We start from the raw sequence: 23,874 nt of genomic DNA on the forward strand, positions 1-23,874 counted from the left end.
GTCTGTCTATTTACCTACCGACTGACCTATCTATCCATGAACCGACCTACCTACCTATCAGCCTACCTACCTATCTACCTACCTCTGTCTATCTATCTATCTATCTATCTCTCTATCTGTCTGTCTGTTTATCTGTCTGTGAATTATGATCTAATCTCTGTACTTACATATAATGTTTTGGTAATATCATATTGTCATATTGTCGTTAAGTGTCTCTCTGTTTAAAGAAACACTGTGTAATTTTCTGGAGGTAGAAATAGAAAGTTAAATCCATAGTTCATACCATTCTTCATGGAGTTATACGTGTAAGTTTTATGCTATACTTTTGTAATACTATAGCAATAGGAACATCATTTCCATGGAAACAAGCAGAGGAGACCCTGCTTCATGCCAGATTAGAGTCAGGTTTGTAGAGATGTGAGCCCACAGTTTAGCTAAAAAGGTGGGGCTTTAATGGAACTCAAACACAGCCACTTTTCCCACCCACTCCGTGTTTGTCAGCCTCTGTGTTAACTTTCTAAAGAAGCATCCGGCTTTTGTTACCTCTTAAAGGGAATTTAAACTGTGCATGAATTGTGATCTGACTTTAAGAAATCACGTGTTCATATTTTTGGCATTTGCCCTTAAACAATAATGCACAAAAACTACAAATAAATAAATCAAAAATCGCTCTCCTCTTCTAGGTGGAGAATTTCTCACTTTTTACTGTGGCGTTTTTGCTTTTCCATTTAAGACTTTAGCGTTCGCTGCCACTTTGTCAGCCCAGGTGAAAATGAGGTCAGCAAAACAGCTTCGCACCAAATAATGGAAAAATACAACTGCCTGGTGCACGACTGGCCAGATCACCTCAGCGGGCGGCGTGTCCGATGAACGGCTCCATTATAACAGGAAACAGGCTCATTTCTATCAGCTTTTACACTGCAGAGTCCAAACACATTTAGAAGAGCCAATATCCCGAAGGCCTCCTATAATGTGTGATTGAGAACAACAGATTCCAGTATCAGTGGTTTTCAGAGTGTAGTGTGTGATGATGTCATACTGCCAGACCGGGCCAAGAAACAGATGTTCAATGCACAATTAATTAAACTGTACTTTGTCTGTGTCATCCCTCAGTCATCCAGGTCTCATCCATAGCAAAAGACGAAATTAAATCTGTCACATCTACAAATCGTTGAGGGAGTGAAGATGTTTCGCAGCTAATCCAAGCCGCTTCTTGTGGACCAACACCGGCGTGAGAGCTCCTTTGGATCCCAGTCTGCCGTACATCTCCATCTCGAAGCCGCTAACCACTCCTTTGAAGATGGTGAAGTTCCGATCTTAGCCAAAGAAAAGAAATGGTTTGAGAGGGGAGTTAAAGAAGCATTTTTTTGTTAGGAAAGACAATCCTTCCTTAAACAGGAATGGAGGCCTGAGACATAACCTCTCACCGATCTGCAACTCTATCCTCAGACCCAAAGCAAACAGGAAACAAAGAGAACAATAGGGGGGAATTACAGGTTGAATAGGATTGTTAAGGCTGAAACTGGAGACAATAGCTGTTTACAGTTTCAGTGTAGTTAGCCCCTCCCTTCAGTGTCCACCAGCAATCTGACCAGAACTGAGAAAGTGACTTGGATGAGCAGCGAAACGTCTTCACTCCTACAACGATTTGTCCAGTTGACAGATTTAATTTTGTCTTTTGCTATAAACTGTACTTTCTTATCAACTATGCAAAAGGTATGGTCTTAAATATTTAACATGATCATTTCTGTTAGTAACTGGACCCTATTACAACAAAAATCTGCATTTTAACAATATTCATTTTAGTTACCGCCGATATTATATTATTGACCTTTAGAATGTTGCAATGTAATCTTAAACCCAGCAATAAGGATTTCATCAGGTTCTCAGCTTTTCACTCCTAGAACCACCTGAGGTTATACGTTGCATCAGTCCATCTCAAGGAGAAAGATAAGTTTAATTCCAATCCATACCATCCTCAGGTGGCACATGAGGCTCTGTGACTTTGAGTATTTGTTTCAAGTTAGAGTCAAATCTATTCATCTATTCAAGTTTTTGACCTTGTTTTTTTTATTTTATTTTATATATTCAGTATTTTACCAGGTAAGTCAATTGAGAACACCTTCTCGTTTGCAATGAAGGCCTGGCCAAGAGGCAGCATCGTACTCACATCAATCAGTTTAAAGATATAAAAGTGTAAAAGTGTAAAAGTAACAGCGGTAAAAATGAACTAAGCTTTAAAGTCTGTTGTAGGTGGTTCCAGTCACTTGCTGCAAAGAGCTAAAATGATGACCTGTTTTAATCTCATTCTAGACCTAGTTTAGAGCTAATTTAACCCTGATATAGTACGGGTTTAGACTTGGTGGTAATAAGGAAGCCAAATACTATCTTAGCGGTACATGGTGTGAAGTTTGAGAATCGCTTTTTCTTAGCAAAGAGATAATATTTCTATTTCTACCTGCAGGTGGCAGACCTTCCACCACAAAATATAGAGTTCACCTTCAGATACTTTTCTCCAGTAAATATCTCTTACCTCTTTTTAATACTTTCTGAATCCCAAAAAAATAATCTCAATACACAAAGGACATTTGAGAACAGATTTCGACCACAAGGTTAGCAGGGTTTTTTTATTTTTATTTTTTTATAAATAAGACTAGTTTGTTTGGAGGAATCTATGCTAGTTAAAAAACTGCAGTCTTTGGGATTCGCTAATTGCGTCCGCCCAAATTGCCATTCGATTGTGGTTAATCTCGCCGCCGTAACCTCAACACACAAACCGGATTAGTTTTGTAAATGTGCGAAACAACAGAAAGAAATCCTCTCTTTCTCCAAACCCATCATCCAGCCCTTGTCAAACGGTGCACTTAAGTGGCATTAGTTTGACAAGTCCAATACCACGGAAATGTCAGCATAAGTCAAATATATGGGGCACGGAGCTCTTGACATTAGGTTGACATAACATTTCCACACATTCACAGCACACAATTAAACATGCATGAGGAGTACTGCGAAGGCGTGATGCTGCCTGTACTGACATGAAACCTGAACGGCATTATGTATGATATGTCAAGGAGAAAAGGGTCAGCATACGGGGAATGTTGAGTGTCGTATCAGCCTTATACAAAGATGTTGGTTGGGATAGTACGGAGCCCAAAAGCGACTAACCGGAAGTCAAAATTTCCCTTACATTTTTCCCATAGACTTACAAAAAAAATTGATAAAAGTTTGAAAGCTCGCTCAAGGCTCATCAGCTATGTGGTAACTAATGACCACAAGACAATGAAAAAGACAACGTTATAAAAAACACTAAGTTGTTAAAACATTTCACTGGAAATCGCGTTTTACACGTATCACTACAAGCAAACTTTAGCTAAATCGACTGCTAACAAAAAGTGCTTTAGACTTCGGAAGTTTTAAGTCAAAGGAAAAAGGGTGGAGCCTAGTGAATGTCTTCCAGAAAAAAACAAACAAAAAAAAACTTAAATGCTGACAAGGCCGTAGAAAGTCACATGCATAGGAAGTCACATTGAACTGAAATCAATGGCATAACAGTATAGCTAATGATATAATGCCGTCAGCAACCTTGAACATTTGACAGGAGATTTATATATCTTTATTGTGTTTTTCAACTAATAAATGTGCCAATAGGTTGGGTTTACGCGATGTCACATTGTAGAATACCTACAGTTTAAACAGAGCTGGAGGACAGGTGTAAGTGGTGGGACTTACTGTTTAATGGTCAGATTGCAGATTTGTTGACTTGGTTTATGGCTAATATCTCTGTAATTACTGGGTCTATCCACATGAAACAAAAACTGGCACAAAGTTCAACGTCTTTCATTAGCAAAAATATGCAAAATTTAGATTTTCAGCTCCACAGGCATGATTGTTCTCAGTTGTAAGGATCTAAAGTTATGAGATTAATACTGCAAGTTTGTAGAGCCAGTCCATAGCAAATAATGATAAAGTTCAACATTTGTGGATCATTTGGATAATTCTTTCTCCTCTTAAGACTGTACATTTCTCAAAGGGTTACATGGGCCCCTTCGCACCGTCTGAGATTATGAATGTGACAACCTCAGGCAATGCTGTTGTTTTAAAGTGCATATGACAGGCTCGACGACTCATTTCAGTCACACCAAACACAATTATTTTTACAATCTAACTAAAAATCTTCCCCATTTTAGTATAGTTCTAAAGTTTTTTGGAGAAGTTTATCATTTTACTTCCTGGTTGGACACGGGCAGCACATGTGACATACGTAGAGGTAAATCCATAACTGTTACCTAGCAACCATTATGTTAACAAGGCTCACAACCTGTCTAAATTACACAATACTTATGATTAGACAAATAAACCACAACACCTTTATTTTATTCACTGGAGGTTTACACAGCCAGAAAACTTTGTTAAACTGTCCTTGTATTTTTGCATTGAATTTTCCGTGTTAATGACATAAGTAGAGGTACAGGTCGCTACTTTCAGTTAAACTTAAAACAAAAACAGATCCAAGAAATGCAGGTGGAGAGGAATACATGATTTAAGGCGGGAATGGCAGACTAGCAAAAGAGGAGGTGGCTGCAGTAAGACTGGGGGTGAGCAGAGGCAGGTCCTGGTAATCTGACCGTATTTTCAGGACTAGAAGTCACACTTTTTTTCATAGTTTGGCCGGGCGACTTATACTCAGATGCAATTTATAAATTAAATATATGGGTTTTTTTTCTTCATTATTATGCATTTTTTTGGTAGGTGGGACTTACACTCAGGTGCGACTTATACTCAGGTGCGACTTATACTCAGGTGCAACTTCTGAAATCTGAAATATATGTTTTTTCTTCATTATTATGCATTGTTTGGCTGGTGTGACTTATACTCACGTGGGACTTATACTCAGGTGCGACTTATACTCTGGAAAATACGGTAAGCATAACATGTATGGAAAAATTAGCAGATGGAAAACTTCAGAGGCAGATTATCTTAAATTTAGGCTTTACCACACTCTGAAACAACTACTTTACATTTTGTACTTTTCTCCCCAAACTGACATTTCACTGATAATAAATATTGACCACAGGTACTATCCCACCAAACAGAGTAATATTTAGAAAAATTTGGACAAAAAAAAACTGTCATATGCACTTTAAATGTCACCAAATCAAACAGCTGGAATGACTAGGCTTAGAAAGAAGTCTGCTTTTGATATTTGATTGCTTGCTGTTACTTTGTGCTTGTTTAGACACATTTTATCCACCATTATCTCCCTCTCTTGACAACGTTTTTTGCTACTTTAGCGCGGCTCCTTCCATTATGCAATGTTTGAGACTGAATGAAAGCTCCAAGTTGATAACTGTAATCAGACCGCACACTTCAAAACCCGGGCGAAGACGCTGTTTCTCTCCCTACGTATACACACCCATGCGCAAGCACAAATTAATTATAGTCATCAAAAACCTGGCATGTAAGAATCGGGTTAATAGCATAGCATTTTTTTTCGCTAGCGTGCCCACGGATACCGCAAATAAGCCATAACAAATATCAGTATGTGTGCAGGCTTTACATGTGGGGTTGGTGGTAGGGGATGTTTTTTTGCGTTGATGTTTGTGGTGAAAATTCTCGTAGTAGCAGGGCGTTCCACTTGGTTTGAGCACAAATAGGCTGTGAAATGTAATTATATGGTTAGTTTTTAATTAGCAGTTTATGAAGTAGGAACGCCCACTTCACATTCATGCACGGTGTGTTTGGAGCATGTAAATACAGGATGGGTAAGATAAGAGATTTCACACACAGGCTTTAAAGGGCCTATATTACACAAAACTGACTCTTGTGCGCTTTAAGTCATGTTATAATGTTGTCATGGCCTCAAAAACATACCTGGAGTGGTGTTTAGTTTCATTCACATGTATTTGAGTAATCCTTTATTATTAGTCTGTCTACATCTCCAAAGCTTAAAATGCTCTGTTCTACCTTGTGATGTCATCAAGTGGTACTACCTTTTACCTTTAATTCAGTAGAGATGGGCAATTCCAGGGCTGAAATCATCCAAATGATTCTAGTGAAGGTGTATGGAGAGTAAAAACACAGTGGAGCACTTCCTGTATTGCCACATGACATCATAAGGTGGAACAGAGTGTTTTCTGTTTGAGAGAAGAACTCAGCCTAAATATGCAGGGTTTGTGTGTTAAACATGTGTGAATGAAACAAAACACAACTCCAAGGATGTTTTTGAGGCAGTGACAACATTATAACAGAGATCAGAAAGTAGGGTAATATGGGACCTTTAAAGCTGGAGTCCCTGATTTTGAAAAAGCCAAATAATTAAGTGGGTATTTAAAACCAAACTATGTAACTTTTTAGCCAGTAGATCAAAATGGAAGCATGTTTTTATTATTATTATTATTTTTATTTATTTATGTATTTATTTATTTTTATTATTATTATTTTTTTTCAGTGTGATTGTTTAAATGCTTTCATCTCCACAAACCTTCCTCTTATTTGGTTAGGCAGATGGCCTCTTCCTCTTGCTCCTTTCCATGGAAATGTTGCTCCTTTAGATATAATCTTCCACAGTATGGCATAAAATGTATCTATCTCAATAGAGAATGTTCCGAGGTATGGCTTTAACACTGTATTTCCTAATGCAGTGCTGCTACCTCCAGAAAGTTCCATAGCATACCTTTAAACCTATCTAACTTGTTCCTATCTCTTGTTAAGCACATTGGTTGTATTCACAATCATGATTCATGTGAGCACATGTGCAGTGTTATAACTCGTCTGTGTAATCCCTCAGTCGTCCAGGTCTGATCCATTGTAAAAGCCAAAAGTAAAATCTGTCAACTGGACAAAAAAGTTGTAGGAGTGAAGACGTTTCTCCTCTCATCCAAGTCGCTTCTTCAGTTCTGTGCTAAAACTTCTTTTTCAGACAGAGAAGCATTGTCAACACTTCCATCCAGACCAATGGAAATGAATGCAGCTTATTATCCTTCAGAATCCTCGACACATATGTGCATTTTTGATCAATGTTTTGTCTAATATAATTACTTTACGGTTTTGTAGTTGTTTAATATTCAGGATTAATCAGTAGTGCTTTTTCACAGTAGCGGAAGTGTTCAAGTTGGAGCATAGCGATGGTGATTTAAAGTTAATCAAAAACTATAAACTTCCTTATTTCTGTGAGGTGAATTGATCAGATTACAACCAACCAGGGAACCAGGGCTGCAGCTAATCATTATTTTACTAATTGGCTTTTCAGTGATTCATTTTCTGATTGGTCGGCAGGTCAAGTGATGGCTTCTACTGTACATTGAGAAATACCATTTTGAACAGGTAGATAGGAAAATATTGACACATAATTTACTTTTTACCGCTGTCTTTGTTACAAATGAGCCTGTCTAATCCAGTTAACAATTACGATTAGTAAAATTTGACTAGTCACAATTACTGATATTATGCAGCTGATGTTGTCAACATTCCTTGGAGAGTGAGGCACAGCTCTGTCTGCAGCTCTGTGACTCAAGTTAGACTTTAATTTGAGCTTTGTTTTGGCACAAGAACTGAATTAACTGCACTAAAACAGGTGATGTTATTAACAAGCCCCTCTCAAATAATATTACAGTCACAACCTAGCTAGCAATAGTCAGTGTTTTTAGTTAGTTGCTCTCACTTTTTTGTCATCAAACACCTAAACAGCACCATAAACAGCACCATAAACAGCACCATAAGCACTTGTCAAAGCCAGATCTAACCTTCAGGGGCCCCTAAGCAAAATCTGAGATGGGGGCCTTTGCCATTTCAGTGGTACTTCGGTTCAAATTATTATTCATATTCCACAAGACGAGGCACGGCTGTCAACATCTGCCCAAATGTCTCTTTATTACCCACATCAGACAGTGCAGCGTGAGGACCTCCACATAACATTTTCAAGATCAGTTTTTCTATTTTCTCAGTGCCAGCAGTGGCTCTTTTGGCTCTAGACAAGATTTCTATTTGCGCCTCCTGACCGCAATCATAGTATTAAAAAGTTGAAATATTTGGTACTGTGGTAGCTGTAGTAGGCGTTACTCCATTAATTAGGGAGCTGGAAAAACCCATATTGATTTTGTAGCAGGTAAATTTAAAGTCAGGGGATTTGGGGTTGACTCAGGACAAAACAGAAGTAATTTTCTGTAATTTTAGATCAAGTTATGATTTTTTTTTATTTATTTTTTTTACAGTAGTTAATTTCTGTCCATTAATTATACATTCTGATTATAGGCTGCTTCTCCCCAAGATTCAAAGAGGGCATTAGTTATTATAAGAACACTTTGGGCTAACCTGTATTTTACACTCAATGGTTCCCCGTGGAGCCCCAGAACGTCTGCTCTCCCCTTTACTGTGTTTTTTAGGCGGACTCATTATAAAAATTATACTCACCATCTCTTTATAACGATGTGATGAATTTATGCACTGACATTAAGAAAACGTTCACTTTAGTTTCAGTTTGTATGCATAACCTACATTTGTAATACAGTATATGCATTGTGTCACCATGGTAACTACTGAACATTCTGCAATAGCCATACATGCAAAACCCCTCAGCGTAATGTCACTGCAAAGTATCAGTTCTACAGCACTTCATTTATGTGAGAGCAACTGATCCGATTACAACCAGGAGTGTTTAGAGCCAACCAAATCCCAGCCCCAATGCCGCTCCTCTGCTCTCCCAAATCACTTTTACAGCACTGCGGACTTCTCAACAACTTTTTTTTTTTGGTCGGAAGAGGTGACTTTTTTATTGACATAGAATGATTGGATTTGCCGGGCACCACAGAGCCGTGTTGTGAGCGATCCTCTGACTGAAGCAGAGGAGGGAGTGGGCACAAATGAAGCTTTGTGGAAGGCGGTCAGGGAGGGCAGATGGATTTCGGTGGCGATGTTAAAGCCCTGCAACCCCAGTGACTTTTACCTGTCATGTTGAAGCAGAGTTGTTAGATGGGCTGTTTCATTGCACCAGGGAGCACACTTTTCACATGGACACACAGCCCCATGCTCACTGTGCAGGACCGGCAGTGAGTTTAGCTTGTTCAGTGCCTGTCTAGCCTGCAGCGGTCCCTTTTTTTTTGGTTTCTGTCCTGTTTTGTCCCGGTTAAGTCCTGGTTAAGTGCTGATTCAGTCCTGGCTTAGTCTTGGTTCAGTCCTGGTTTAGTCGTCCTTCACTGTGGTTCTTCCATAGACTGTATGAAAACTCAGGGACAGTGTGGGGCAGTGTAACAATCACCCATAGAGTTCAGCTCCAGTCAAATGAAGCTCATCAAGTTTAGCTGCGATTTTGGACCCGAGTTTCATATTTTGAAATCTAACTGCAAGTATCATAGCAACCAAAGAGCCAATCTGGAGTGAGGCTGTTGAAGGTAACGTCGCTTCCCGTCCGCACCACTGGTTTAGCAGGGGGTGGGCGCTTAGCAACGCTGTCAATCAAACCTGTTGCTAACGCTAGCGGGAGTGACCTCAGGCAAAAAGCCGTCTGATTTGTCTGATATTAATGTTCATATCTTGAGTTACAGACACAATAGCGAAATCAACATACCAGGATCATGTAGAGTGGGTCAGTACGGACATTTTAAGACCAAAATGATGAGTCTGATGGTACCAATTACACAGAGAGGGGCGACAGATGAATTGAAGTCAGAGTCAGAAGCGCACCCTATCAGCTTAGCTATGTCCATTTATATATATAGTCTATGGGTTCTGTCGATTTCAATTTTTTTCAACTGTTTTTTGTTTTTTTTAATTCTTGGCAAGAATGTGAGTTTAAGAACAGGGGGCGCTCTGGGACAGTTATCCGTATGCTTGTTTTCTGTGTATGTTGGTTAATATTTGTGTTATTGACCAATGACTGTTTCACTGTTTGATTTTCTAACTTTCTGTTGGTTAAATCAACAATTTTGTGAAGCCCTGGGAAAATACATAACAAAAAATTGAAAACTGAATAATTTCGTTTTGTCAATATAAAGCTTTTTGTACTTGTAGACTTACAATCACTACATTTACATGCGCACCAGGAAAACTGGATAACTGGCCTAGTCCAATTTAAACAGATAAAATGAGAGTTTATCTATATCTGCCAAAATTATGATTATATATGATAGCTATTTTTATTAGCAATTATATCTGCAAAGTTTTAGTGCTAATGCTAAATTACTAGACATCCCTGAACGTCTCGTAGCCGTCTTTCACAGCTATTCAGTTCTTTAACCTGCTCTAGACTGGGACTAATGTGGTGTGACAGGTTTTGGAGCAGACCATTTGAATTTGGTTGTTTAGCACATTTGGAGTTCTCTGTGCATGTAAACATAGTGTCAGTGGTTTGTCATAGTGTCAGTGGCCCTTTCACTAATTGGCCTCAAACATGTGTCCAGAGCAGCACTGGAGATGACCACATGAGTAACAACACTAGGATTCACACTCAAACCAAATGAGTGCTGCCTATGACACTGTCAATCATGGGATCCTCTTACAGAGACTAGAGGACTGGGTGGACATCTCTGGTACTGCACTGAACTGAAGTCCTATCTAGAAGACTAAATATGGACCAGTGGATTCACTTTTTCACTACATCCAACAGATCAGTGTGTGGATGCAAAACAACTTTCTCCAACTAAACTCAGACAAGGCTGAAGTCATAGTCTTTGCTCCACAGAAACATAGAGAAAGTGTCAACAGTCACTTCAGTCTCTCTCTCTAAAACCTTCAAATTAGGCTAGAAATCAATGGACTCAGACTTGAACTTCAACAGCCACATCAAATCAGTAACATCTGCAGCTTTTTACCATCTAAAAAACATTGCCTTTGGGTAAACTGTCAAAACCAGACTTGAAGAGACTTACCCATGCATTTGTCTCCAGTATGTTAGACTATTGTAACGGCCTGCTCACTGGCCTCTCCAAACGAGTGTTGAGATGGTTTGGCACTTTCCCTGTTATTTAGCCGTTGGCTGCGTATATTTGTGTTGTGCTATAGCAGGTTCTTTAACTTGTAATAATACTATAGACGTTTTACTACCAAGCTAAAGCCTGTTGCCTCACTCTTTGCCAAAGTACTGCACTGATGTTGAAAAAGACAATCGCTGAAGTCTGGCTACTTGTCCACAGTGCTGGACCACCATAAACTTTCCCTGAGTTACTTTACTAATGAAGATTAGACAGTGCGTATGTGTCTCTGGACACATTATTAATTTGCCAACATCTTTTGTTTTTATCTTGAACTTTAAGCTTTGTACTAGTGCACAGAGCAATGTTTAGCTGTGCTATTCTGAAGGATTTTTGGTAAATAACAAGCATGATGGGATTGTTCTGGTTTTGTTCATCACCTGTGTCCACTCTGGATCGGTGCAGGTATGAAGTCCCAGAGTCACATGGGTTTATATTCGCTTCATGAGCTTATAAGACTAAATGCGTCTCCACCTTCCAAAACTGTTATGTGCTTAAATCAAACTCCACCTGAAGCGAATAAACTCTTATGCGAATTAAGGGGTCTAAATGCGATATTTGGCGTTTGCACTTCCTGTTACTTATGCAAATCCTCAAAATGTGCATTAAACATAAGGTGAAGGGAACGCAACTGTAGACTGATACGTGAAATGCCATACTGTGGAACTTTCCAGGTAATGCACTGATATTTCCGTACAGACACGCAGCCATATTTTCCCTGCACCAAAAATGTTCAATACTGCACCTTTAAAAAGTTCTATTAGCAGTTATTGACAGAGGAAGCACATTTGATGTATATAAGGTCTGTGGATCAATAGCACAGCTTACCCTCTTGTCTGTTCAAATCTACTGTTCCTCATTCACAGTGGTCACAGTAAAAGTTCAAGATTTATTATCTACAGAGGATCTTATATCACATATATAACAACAGGTGCATTTCAATTAGTTATTCTATTTTATTTATTTATTTTATTTCATGCATTAACCTTGCTACTGTGTCCCTGTACAAGTGAGTTTGGGTGAGGTCTTGTCAACCTACCACAAAATGTCCACAGAAGCAGTTCATCACCGTTGAGTTTTAAAAATGATATACCTAAGACCAGGAGGACCATTTATGAATATTTTATGTTCACTACAAAGGCTTTGGTCTGTTATTTATCCACCACTATAATGTCCAGTTTAGTCAACATCACCATTCTGTCAGTCTGTATCTGGAAGTCCCACAGGATCTTGGTTCGATCATTCTCCACTACCTTTGGAGGTGTTTCCCACCTTGACCTTTGGGTTTTCAGTCCGTACTCTGCACAGATGTTTCTGTACACTATTCTCGCCACTTGGTTATGCTGCTCTATGCTTTCCCTGCAGCATCTTACACCCTGCAGTTATGTGCTGGATTGGACCTCTTTGTACAGCCTACACCTTGGGTCATTTCTGGTGCCTCTGTGCTGTCCTTCAGACCAGCTCTCTCAAGCCATTGTTGGGATTTCTTGATATCAGCCACTTCAGTTATGTTCCGGTGGTAGATCCCATGTAGGGGCTTGTGGTCCCATGATGGTTCCTACAGCACCTCTTCCTCTGCGCTCCACTGTCTGACACATTTGCTCAGCATGTCATCTGCTGGGGCCTTGTCCTTGATGTACTTATGGATCTTGGATGTTTCATCCTGGACTGTGGCTCTCACACTCTCGAGTCCTTGCCTTCCTTCCTTACAGCTCGTGTTCAGTGCTGGATTTGAGATGGAACTCCCCATGCATGGTCAGAAGCTTTCGGGTGTTAATGTCTGTGGTCTGTATCTCCTCCTGTGGCCAGCTTATGATTCCTGCTGGGTATCTGATTACTGGCAGGGTGTAGTAATTTATTATTGCTTTTTATTGGCCGGGTCTTGCTCTTGCCATTGAGCTGATTCTTACTCTGACTTACTCTTTGGAGGTATTTCGCCATGGCTGCTTTCCTTGTTTCCAATTTAAGGCTGCCATTTGCCTGTGGGATACCAAGGTACTTGTAACTGTCAATAAAGTAGAAATCAATAAAGTAATCTGCTTCTTCTGAGAGATCACACTTCCCTGTGATTAGTTAATTGTAGCTGTCAATCACTCTTACAGAGGCTGAATAATTGGAGCAGTGGATGGAAATAGTTTCTGCAGGGGTGGACAATGAGCGTTTAGTGCGTCGGAAGCACAGAGCGACCAGCGTGAACGGCGATATTGTGATATTGTCATCTAGCCCTCATTTGACATAACGTTTACCCTTTCCCCTCCGCTCTCCCTCCTCCTCCACTGTATCATCCCTGTGTATCCGGTGAACACAATGCTTTACGGCAGCTTTCTGTGTTCTAATGATGGGAGTTTTATGGCGACTTTGCGAGAGATTAAAGCACTATTAGCCACGCTCCGTCAGACGCTCCAGCTGTTGCCTTTTGTTTACGGTTAAAAAGAGTTTTACGAGGCGAGCCGCTACAGTTACCTACACAATTACAGCTAATGACATACGAGTAGGACTGTATTTTAGCCAAGCGGAGGTGAGAAGCACATTGGAAAGAGAAGAGGAGTTAGAGGCATTGAAAAACAGGAGAATGGAATTACGCGTTTGATGGGGAGTAATAATGTATTGTTTTGTGTTATGAATAATGTGAAGGACAATTACAGGTAAATATATATATATGTTATTGCAAGTGGACACATTGAATAGCTTTTCAATGTAACCTTTATGTGTGGAAATGATCTTCCTGTGCAACGACACAGGCATTGCTATCACCACATGTAGCTAACAGCATGGTTCAAAAATCTGACTGCACGATCATGTTTGACCGGGCTTGAGACACAACGGAGGATGTGGGGAGATCAATCTGTATAAAAAAAATACAGAGAGATCATTCCAGATTTGCCAGGGAACTGAAATACACTGCCTGACCAAAAAAAAAAAGTCACCACCAAAAAGAAAGGTCACGCATTCTAATATTTTGTTGCCTCGCCTTTAGCTTTGATTACGGCACACATTCTGCATTAGTTCACCAAGATGTTGCATTGATGATGGTCGAGTCTGACGCTGCACAAAGTCTTCTCCAGCACATCCCAAAGATTCTAAATGGGGTTAAGGTCTGGACTCTGTGGTGGACAATCCATGTGTGAAAATGATGTCTCATGCTCCTGAACCACTCTGTCATAATCTGACCCCGATGAATCCTGGCATTGTCAACTTGGAATATGCCCGTGTCATCAAATCCAATGATGGAATAACCTGGTCATTCAGTATATTCAGGTGTCAGCTGACCTCATTCTTGGAGCACAGGCTGTTGCTGAACCTAGATCTGACTCGTACCGATAGGCTCGTACCTATTTGTTTAGTTAAATCCAGTGGGAGACTTTTTTTTTTTTTGGCCAGGCAGTGTATCTTTGTGAAAGTTCCAGGCAGCTGCTTCTAATGGGTCTAAAAGGCATGGTATTGGAGTAGTGAAGTCATCAAAAGATAGTGGTGGTTTGAGAAACACTAGACTAGTAATCATAGTAAGTAATAATTGGATTTTATAGTACCTTTCAAGATACTGAAGCACTTTACAAAGCATTATTCATTCACTCCACACTTGGTGGTGATAAGCTACAATTGTAGCAAGAACTGCCCTGGTGCAGACTGACAATCTGTGCCATCGACCCCTCCAACTCCCACCGCCAACACACACACATCACATTCACACTATATAATGTGGGTGAGGTGCCTTGCCTAAGAACACAGCAAGGTTTTTTTGTTTTGTTTTGTGTTTTTTTGCCACTGCTGTCCCACTGTGCCTGTTCTGATTTTCCCAGTCGTCTCCCATCCGAGTAATAACTCGTCCTGGCCATGCCAAGCGGTTACCACACAGCCTATGACATGCCTGTTAATAACTATATTGAATAACCAATGATGAAATGTCAACCAGCATCTATAACAAATCACATGGTCAATTTCATTTCACTTGCTCCCACGTCCTCTTGGGTCATTTGAACATTGTTTTTCCTCAAAAGCTCTAAATCCATTTCCTAATGCGTTCTGTTTTTCCTTTGTTGTTGCAGGTGGTGGAGACCAACCTGGTGGCCTTCGATTGTCACTGGATCCTGATAAACGAGGTGAGTGCCATGAGATGATTTATGGGTCCTACAGGTCCACCTTCACTCTGCTTATTGTGCTCAGACATTATTGAATCTCAAACCCCCTCGTGTCCTTTATCACGATAGCTTTCAACACAGCCTAAAGCAAACCAATTTTCCACAAACCAATATAAACAAACACTTTCATTTCCAGTCAGATGCCTGTATTTTCAAGGTATGTGTCACTTATTATGTCTGAATTGCTCATAATGCTGATGTTTCAATGTAGGTTAACGTGAAGCCATGTAGAGCTCTTAGATTAAAGGGCCCGTATTACGCTATTTTCTGATTTATGTTATAATGTTTCTTCATCAGAAATATACCTGGAGTTGTGTTTTGTTTCATTCACACATGTTTAACACACAAACCTGCACATTTAGGCTGAGTTCTTCTCACAAACTGTAAACACTCTGTTCCACCTTGTGGAATGTGGTAAAACAGGAAGTGGCTCACGGTATTTTTGAACCCCATACATCTTCACTAGAATCATTTGGATAATTTCAGCTCTGGAATTGCCAATCTCTACTGAACATGTAAAATGTAGCTGTTAATTTGAAAACTACCACTTCATGACATCATAAGGTGGAATAGAGCATTTTGAGCTTTGGAGATGTAGACAGATTAATAATAAAGGATGACTCAAACATGTGTGAATGAAACAAAACACGAATCTCTGTATGTTTTTGAGGAGGTAAGAACATTACTTTTGCGTAATATAGGCCCTTCAATTTAATAAGGAAAAATGCATCGTCGAAACAAAGATGCTGTTATATTATCTCTAAGAATATTCTGAGTTTAACATTTAGTTAGACATCAAATTCAAGGCATTCAAATGCATGCATCATTTTGGGTAGTTGTAGTTTTTGCCATTTTGAGTCAGCACAGTGAATCAATGGTGTCACTCAAATGCAGTCGTGGAAGAGAAATTTTACAGGGGATACTTTTTACTTTACTACATATGAGAGCAGGTATCTGTACTTTCTACTCCTTTACATTATTGAACTGGACTGGAAAGTAAAAGTATGTTTTCCTTAAGACTGAGGGGTGTATTTTTAACATAATTCATAATTTGAGCAAAGAAAAATGCACAAATAAAAACAGCTAGGAAGAAACGATCAATTTAATTGTTATTGCTGAACAAAATTCAACACAAATCTTTATCAAAATCACTGCATTTGAAGGTACTTTAATAACAGGTACTTTATTACTTTTACTTAAGCATTTCTTTTTTTCATGTGATAGTTTTACATGAGTATTTTTTGGCTCCGGTATCTGAACTTTTACTTGCAAAATTGAGTACTTCTTCCACGACTGCTCAAATGAATCTGAAAAGACATGATGTTTTCTGGTACATGGCTCTTACAACCAGCAAAACATCAATTTTACTGGTTATCCGACATTACTCAAAGCTTTTTTACGGGCTAAGTTGCATTTACACTTACTTATTCTGTTTTGGTCCTGGTTTAGTATTTGATTTGCTATAGAAACTAGTGATGGTATAGTTAGATTGGTGTGGTACCTCTCAAATTACAACAAAAGCAATACAACCAAATAATAATCTGAGCATTTTCACTGATAGAAACAGTCAGGTCAACTTTTCTTCACTGGGGATTTTAACAAACTACAGGGCTCGGGCTAAATGTGGCTGTGAATGTCATTCTGCACAGTTATTTAATGGAAGCCTCAAGAGAGAGAGGCTGATCCCGTAGTCACCACAGTGGGTCAGTTGTGCCACTCACTCACATGTAACTGAAAATACACGATGTTGAGGCAAAAAGCACTCACTCTCATAACAAGAAAAAACAGCACCCGTCACGAAATACAAAATAAAGCTTTTAGTGGTTGCCCAGGTTTTTACTATTGAGGAAGTTGAATTATTTCCACTCTCGTTTTGTTTGGGTTTTTGTTTGAGCTCATTTTGTTCCAGTTCTTGTTCACTCCTGGTCTAGTCCAGCTCCAGGTTTAGTCCCAGTTTTGATATGCACCCTACGTCCTCGCAAACTACTGCACAAGTCCCCATTCATTTTATCAAAACTCAAGCGACGGCTAAATGACTTACTAGTTTGATCAGTCACACATGAGTCACACTTCATTTTGGAGTCTAACCTGCCATGCACAGTTAACTCTTTACTTAGCTACAAACAAAACAAATAAATACCTCTTTGTGACAGATGGTTTTGGTGAAGTCCACGGCGTTCGTCACAGCTCCGTTCTGACAGACATTTGCTATCTGCATTGTTATTGGCCTTTAAATATGCCTGCGGGTGTAAAAAAACCAGTGTGATTGGTAACAGGTTCCTAACAGGTATACACACTTGAAACTCCACCCCTGCAGCCACGTGTGTGTAATCAGAAACATCTCACTGTGATAAGGGCTGAGACATGTGATGTCACCAACTACTTGACATAGCAGTGGTCACAGTCTCAGGTTTTGTGGCTTTTTTTGACCAGAAAGCTGCAAATGTACCTAGTTTGCACAAAAATTGCCTAAAAAATTGGGAAGGAACAGTAGAGAACGCTATTAAAACGCCATATATACACAATTTAGTAGTGAAAATACTGGATTTAGTGATTAGTTCCACTTTAACATTTAGTCAAACTCATAGACTGTTTTAAAAATGAGTATGACGTCACCTGTTAGTGTTCGGATCCAGCCAAATGAAGCTCAGTTATAGAGGCTAGTCTGGAGCTGAGATCTACACGTGTGGACAAAATTGTTGGTACCCTTCGCTTAATGAAAGAAAAACTCACAGTGGTCACAGAAATACCTTGAATCTAAAAGTAATAAATAAAAATTCTATAAAATTTAACCAATGAAAGACAGACATTGCTTTTCAACCATGCTTCAACAGAATTACTTAAAAAAAATATATATATATATATAATAAACTCATGAAACAGACCTGGACAAAAATGATGGTACCACTAGAAAAGAATGAAAATAATCTGACCAAAGGGACATTTTAATCCAAGGTTTATTTACGAATTAGCATCATAGGTGTCTTGTAATCAGTCAGCGGGGCTTAACAGTACATTTGGAAATCTGATCACATGTATCATAACAACCAAAGAGCCAATCAGTAGCAAAGGTGTTGCAAATCAGGTGGGAGCGACCTCAGGGAAAGAAGGCGCTTGATTTGTCTGTTATTAATGTTCATATCTTGATTTAGGGACAAAATAGTGTCATGTAGGGCAGGTTAATATGAAAATTTCAGACCAAAATGATAAGCCTGACAGCAGTAATGGAGAGAGGGGCGATGGTTTTCAATAGAAAGTGAATTGGAGCCAAAATGTAGCCGGTTAGCTATGTCCATTTATATATACAGTCTACGGTCAGACTATACACATTTTTTGACCCAACCAATGATAACAAAACAGCCAATATAAAGAAAAATTAGAAAGTCAAAGTGTTCTACGTTCCCATCCTTCTCCCACTTTTCTGACAGATGGTTTTGGTGATGTCCACAGCGCTCACCGCAGCTCCGTGCTCGGCTTTCTGCTCCAGTGCTCTGGTACAGCCCTGCTCTCACAGACATCTGCTATTGTCTCACACTCGCCACGCTCCTGGCACGCACCACTGTTTACGTTAGCCTCTACTGGTGAAGGCTGAACACACCAGTCTGTAGCTCCACACGAACAGCATGGCACCTAGAGCAAAGCCATACCTGCTGAGGCATCATGGGAAATGTAGTCAAAAGTCGCTCCACTGATTTAGAATAGATATGACAGGATTGGATGGTATGAAATTGTGGTTGTTTTTCATTAACTGAGAAGAAGACTGGGTATGTCAGGGAGAACTTTGTTGTTAAAATGGCCAATAGTTTATAAATTTGTTTCAGAATAGGCCTGTCACGATAACATATTTTGAAGTATGACATATTGATGAAGAAGATAGAGACGATAAATGATAATACGGAAACAAATTTATGCCACTGACGCAATAACACAGCTGCATAAAGTAGAATTATCCCCAAAAAACTATTCTAATTGTACAATATGGTAAAAAAAAACAGCAGAATGAAACACTTGGGTAGGTAGTTTGCTTTTATAATGAGTCATATTCAACCTTCTACAGCTCAAATCTAATGAAACAGGACAAATAACAAAAGATTCACGACTAGTACGAAGAAAAAGGACCCATGATAAATATACTGACCCCCAAAAATGATTGTTCCATCTAACACATATTGAAGTCGATGTATTGTATGTATGTATTATGTATTTGTGGCAGGCCTACTTCAGACCAGATGGCAACCACATCCACTTGGATCTTACTTGTAAGGAGACAACAAAAAAAGGAATAAATACTTAATATAATGAAATGAAAACAGGGAAAGCAAATAAAAGCAAAACCATGATATCTGATGTGAAATGCAATCTTACTAAACTGCCATCTGTCTATTCACTGTGGTCCCTGACTAATTCAAAACCTATTTGAAAGTTTCACAATATTGTACATTTGCGATAATTGCCAATAAAGCTTAATTGTTTCTCCACCAAGATTATTCCAAATACATTTGATGTGAAGAAATATTTGTTAAACTTCCACAAAATCAAGTTCCCCTTCTTATTCACTGCAGTTCTAATTATTTTTTATGTTAAAATACAAATCCTTTACATTATGCAAAAGGGAATTATTATCTATGTAATGTGTGTGAGTCTAGTTCCCTGTAATCAGAACATGGCCATACTTAAAATTTGTCAAGAATGTTCATCCTCCTGGAACTTTTTCAAATTTTGTCAAGTCACAACTACAAATTTAAATATTTTTTTAATTTGCATTTTATGTGAATAAATAACACAAAATAGTACATAAGTGTGAAGTACAAAGAAAATTATACATCATTTCCATTGGGGTATGTCTCCAGCAGCTTTGCACACCTACAGATTGATATCTTTTCCCATTCTTCCCGGCAAAACAGTTCAAGCTCTGTCAGATTTGAGACCATTTGTGAACTGCAGTTTTCAGATCCTGCCACAGATTCTCAATTGGATTTAGGTCTGGACTTTGACTGGGTCATTCTAACACATGAATATGTTTTGCTTTAAACCGTTCCATTGTTGCTTTGGCTTTATGTTTAGGATCGTTGTCCTGCTGGAAGGTGAACCTCCGCCCCAGTCTCAAGTCTTTTGCCGCCTCCAACAGGTTTTCTTCCAAGATTGCCCTGTATTTAGCTCCATCCATCTTCCCATCAACTCTGACCAGCTTCTCTGTTCCAGTTGAAGAAAAGCCCCTCCACAGCAGGATGCTGCCACCACACTGTTTGACTGTGGGGATGACGTGTTCAGACTGATGTGCAGTGTTAGTTTTCCTCCACATGTAGCGTTTTGCTTTAGGCCAAAAAGTTTGATTTTGGTCTCATCAGACCAGAGCACCTTCTGCCACATGTTTGTTGTGTCCTCCAAATGACTTCTAGTGAACTGTAAACAGGACTTCTTATGGATGGTTTTCACCAATGGCTTTCTTCTTGCCACTCTTTCATAAAGACCAGATTTGTGTAGTACACGACTTATAATTGTCCTGTGAACAGATTCTCCCACCTCAGCTGTGGATCTCTGCAGCTCTTCCAGAGTCACCATGGGCCTCCTGGCTGCATCTCTGATGAGTGCTCTTCTTGTTCGTTCTGTAAGTTTTGGTGGACGGCCATGTTTGTGTAGGTTTACAGTTGTGTCATACATTTCCGGATGATGGATTGAACAGTGCTCCTTGAGATGTTCATCACTTGGGAAATTTTTAGACCTAAGCCTCGTTTTAAACTTTACCACAACTTTTTCTCTGACCTGTTTGGTGTGCTCCTTTGACTTCATTTTGTGGTTTGCTCCCCAACAGTCTCTTAAACTTCTGTGGCCTTCACTGCACAGCTGCATTTATACTGAGACAACATTACACACAGGTGGACTCTTTTTAGTCTTTAGGTCAACATTCAATCTTTCAAAAATCATCAGGCAACTTCTAAAAGCAGTTGGTTGCATTGAAGAAAAAGGCGGCTGAATACTTTTGCACACTGCACTTTTAAGTTTTTTATTTTTGAAAAATTTGAAAATCTTGTAAAATCTTGTATTTCTTTCCACTTCACACATGGCAGTTTGTGCTGCTCATTCACATAAAATGCTAAGAAAATGTGAAAAAGTTCCAGGGGAGTGACTGCTTTCTACACTCTATTCACAGTTAAAGGACACATATGCAAATTTCCCTTTTTTGTTAAAACAACATACCTAGAGTTGTATTTAGCTCTGCCCACATTGGTTTCAGTAATTCTCTGTAAAAACTCCTTTGACTTTCAGCCAAAGAAAATGCTTTGAATTTTCCCTCATTCAAAGTGTCCTGCTATCAAATTAGATTCATTACAGTTGTGTTGTGGGTCGCATGTGGGTTATCAGCTTGCTAAAACTTTTCTCCATAGTACTTCTCTCTGCTGCCAATACATAATATTTGTTTCTAGTAACATTTGTTCTTTACTTTGGGCCAAGCATCATTTACTAGAGGTTGGTTCTATTGAAAATAACATAAAGCATGAACCTGGTCCCTGTATTTCAAAGGGAGCACATATACTTTAAGCCTCATTTAAAAACAACTGTGTGGCAACCATCTTAAGAAAAATCCCTCTAATGTAGCAATGTGTGAAGCCTTCTGCTGTTGTTGTTAAAATTGGTGAGCGTTAGAATGTTTTTGCATAGTTTTATTCTGCTCAGTGTGTATAATCACTCGCCCTCGTGGTTTCTTATGGACAGGGGGCTAACGTAAGGCTTTATCGTCCCCGCGCAGTGACACAGACCACAGAGGGAGGGCACTGTTCATAATTGATCAGCTTTTTTGTGGTTCTGCTCCAGATGAGAGGACATGAAGGAGGAGAGAGGGGTGGACTCTCTCACACACATCTGTATTCATTTTAAAGAGTCATGCTATGCTATATTTGGCATTTTTTGAACTTGGAATTATGTACATTGGCCTTGTCTACTCTTTCATTTGAAACCAAAATTTAAAGGTGCACTATGTAAGCTTTATGGTGGATGTTCTGCAACCTGCGTGCGTCCATGGAGATGTTATTGCTTCGCTTGGAATGTTCCTCAGAATGACACTATCATTTTTTCCCAACTTAAGTCACACTGGGCACTCAAAATGGATGTAACAAATAGCTTTCCCCTGGCTTATTTCACGAACTTAAAACAGGCAGATAAAGTTATGTATCTAAGAGGTGAAAGGTCAAAATGGAATCAATCTTTAGTCCTGACCAAGTGTGGGTCCCTGCTACTCCTGACAGGTTGCCCCAGCAGCATTTAGGGATGGGTCCATAGACTGTATATATAAATGGACATAGCCAACGTGCGAGCCACTGTGTTCCAAATAGGAAGTGGGTATCGGCGCTCTTCCATCGACTCTGACTCCAATTCACCCCTCTTTCTACCTTCTGCTGTCAGGCTCGTCATTTTGGTCTAAAAAATGTTCGTATTAACCCACTCTACATGATCCTGGTATTTTTATTTTTCTATTGTGCTCATAAATCAAGATATGAACATTAATAATGGACAAATCGGTCAACTTATTTCCCTGACGTCCCTACCACTAACGTTAGCAACAGGTTTGGTTGACAGCTTTGCTAAAAGACCAGTCCCTGCGAAACCACCGATACGGGCGGGAATGGATGTTACCTTTAGCAGCCTCGCTCCATACTGGCTCTTTGGTTGCTATGATACTGCTAGCCTCAATTAGCTTCATTTGACTGGAGCTGAACGCTATGGTAACGTCACAGTCCTCTTAGTCCACTTGAATGGTCAAATACAGAGGACAAATTACAGGGAAATTAAAGTATACTTTAACCTGAGTGAGGGCAGTTTTGTTAGAGGTAGTGATGTTCTCAGACTTATCAAGAACCCAAACGTTCTGGTCTTTTGAGTGTAGCTGCTCTGCTCATGTGCGTTCAAACAATGTCTAAAACTAGAATCCTCTCCTGATCGCTGCACCCTAACATTCCTCCACTCGCCCTTGAATCCTGTGCTCCTGTGAATCCTGTTTCTTGTCCAGACCATAGATCTGGCTTTTTAGTTTTCCACATCCCTCTGTGGCATCTGCTCGCAACAAATGTTCTACTCATAATGTGATCAGTTAATGCAAGTTTAATGCAATACTGTGCAACATTCAGGCAAACATATCTATGGAGACAAGCAAGGAGCAAACCGTCCACCCTGCACGTTACATAGTCCATCAAACTGAAAAAAAAAAACAACTTTCATATTAATTATTAACCAGGAAAAAAAGTGTTTAACTTGCATTTGTGAAAAGTCCAGTGAGATTTTCTAGCGTTTCAAGACCAAAAGAACAAACCCCATTTAAAAGGGGAACACTCCTATGGCACGGTGGTATTTAGAAAATGGAATTGATTTTTCTTTGTTTGGATGTTGAAAAGGTCTTCAAACTTCTTAAATTAGATTTTATAGAGAGAGCATGAGATCGGGCACACGCACACTGCAGTTTTATGATCTGAAAGTAGCATTTTATATAGATCGCTGCATTAATATTGGCCCAACATTGATTCTATGGCCATCTCCCCATGATAATTGTTGGGCACATTTGGCGTGTAATCTATGGGACTTTCTTGTTTATCTGACTTAAAACTATTTATACAGAGCAGTAGCATACTAGTAAATGTGTATTTCATTCTCAAAACTCATTCTAAATCTTACTTGGTTTGGCGGGATAGAACCTGTGGTGAATATTTATCATAGTTTTGCACCAGTTAGAGGAGAAAAATACAAAAATACAGGAAGCCGCGATGAGTTAGTAGCTCAGT

At 39.4% G+C, this 23,874-nt stretch overlaps 1 protein-coding gene across 1 annotated transcript in view; it reads left to right on the forward strand.

Moving 5' to 3' along the window:
• The window catches only part of grid2 (glutamate receptor, ionotropic, delta 2), an 834,579-nt gene that overhangs the window by 436,643 nt on the left and 374,062 nt on the right, over window positions 1-23,874 (forward strand). The window contains exon 5 of the mRNA XM_033973100.2: window positions 15,011-15,064. Within this exon, the coding sequence (XP_033828991.1) occupies window positions 15,011-15,064 (54 nt within the window). The remainder of the gene's footprint in view (window positions 1-15,010; window positions 15,065-23,874) is intronic.

Source organism: Periophthalmus magnuspinnatus, chromosome 9, assembly GCF_009829125.3.
Source record: "Periophthalmus magnuspinnatus isolate fPerMag1 chromosome 9, fPerMag1.2.pri, whole genome shotgun sequence".
Lineage (NCBI taxonomy): Eukaryota > Metazoa > Chordata > Actinopteri > Gobiiformes > Gobiidae > Periophthalmus > Periophthalmus magnuspinnatus.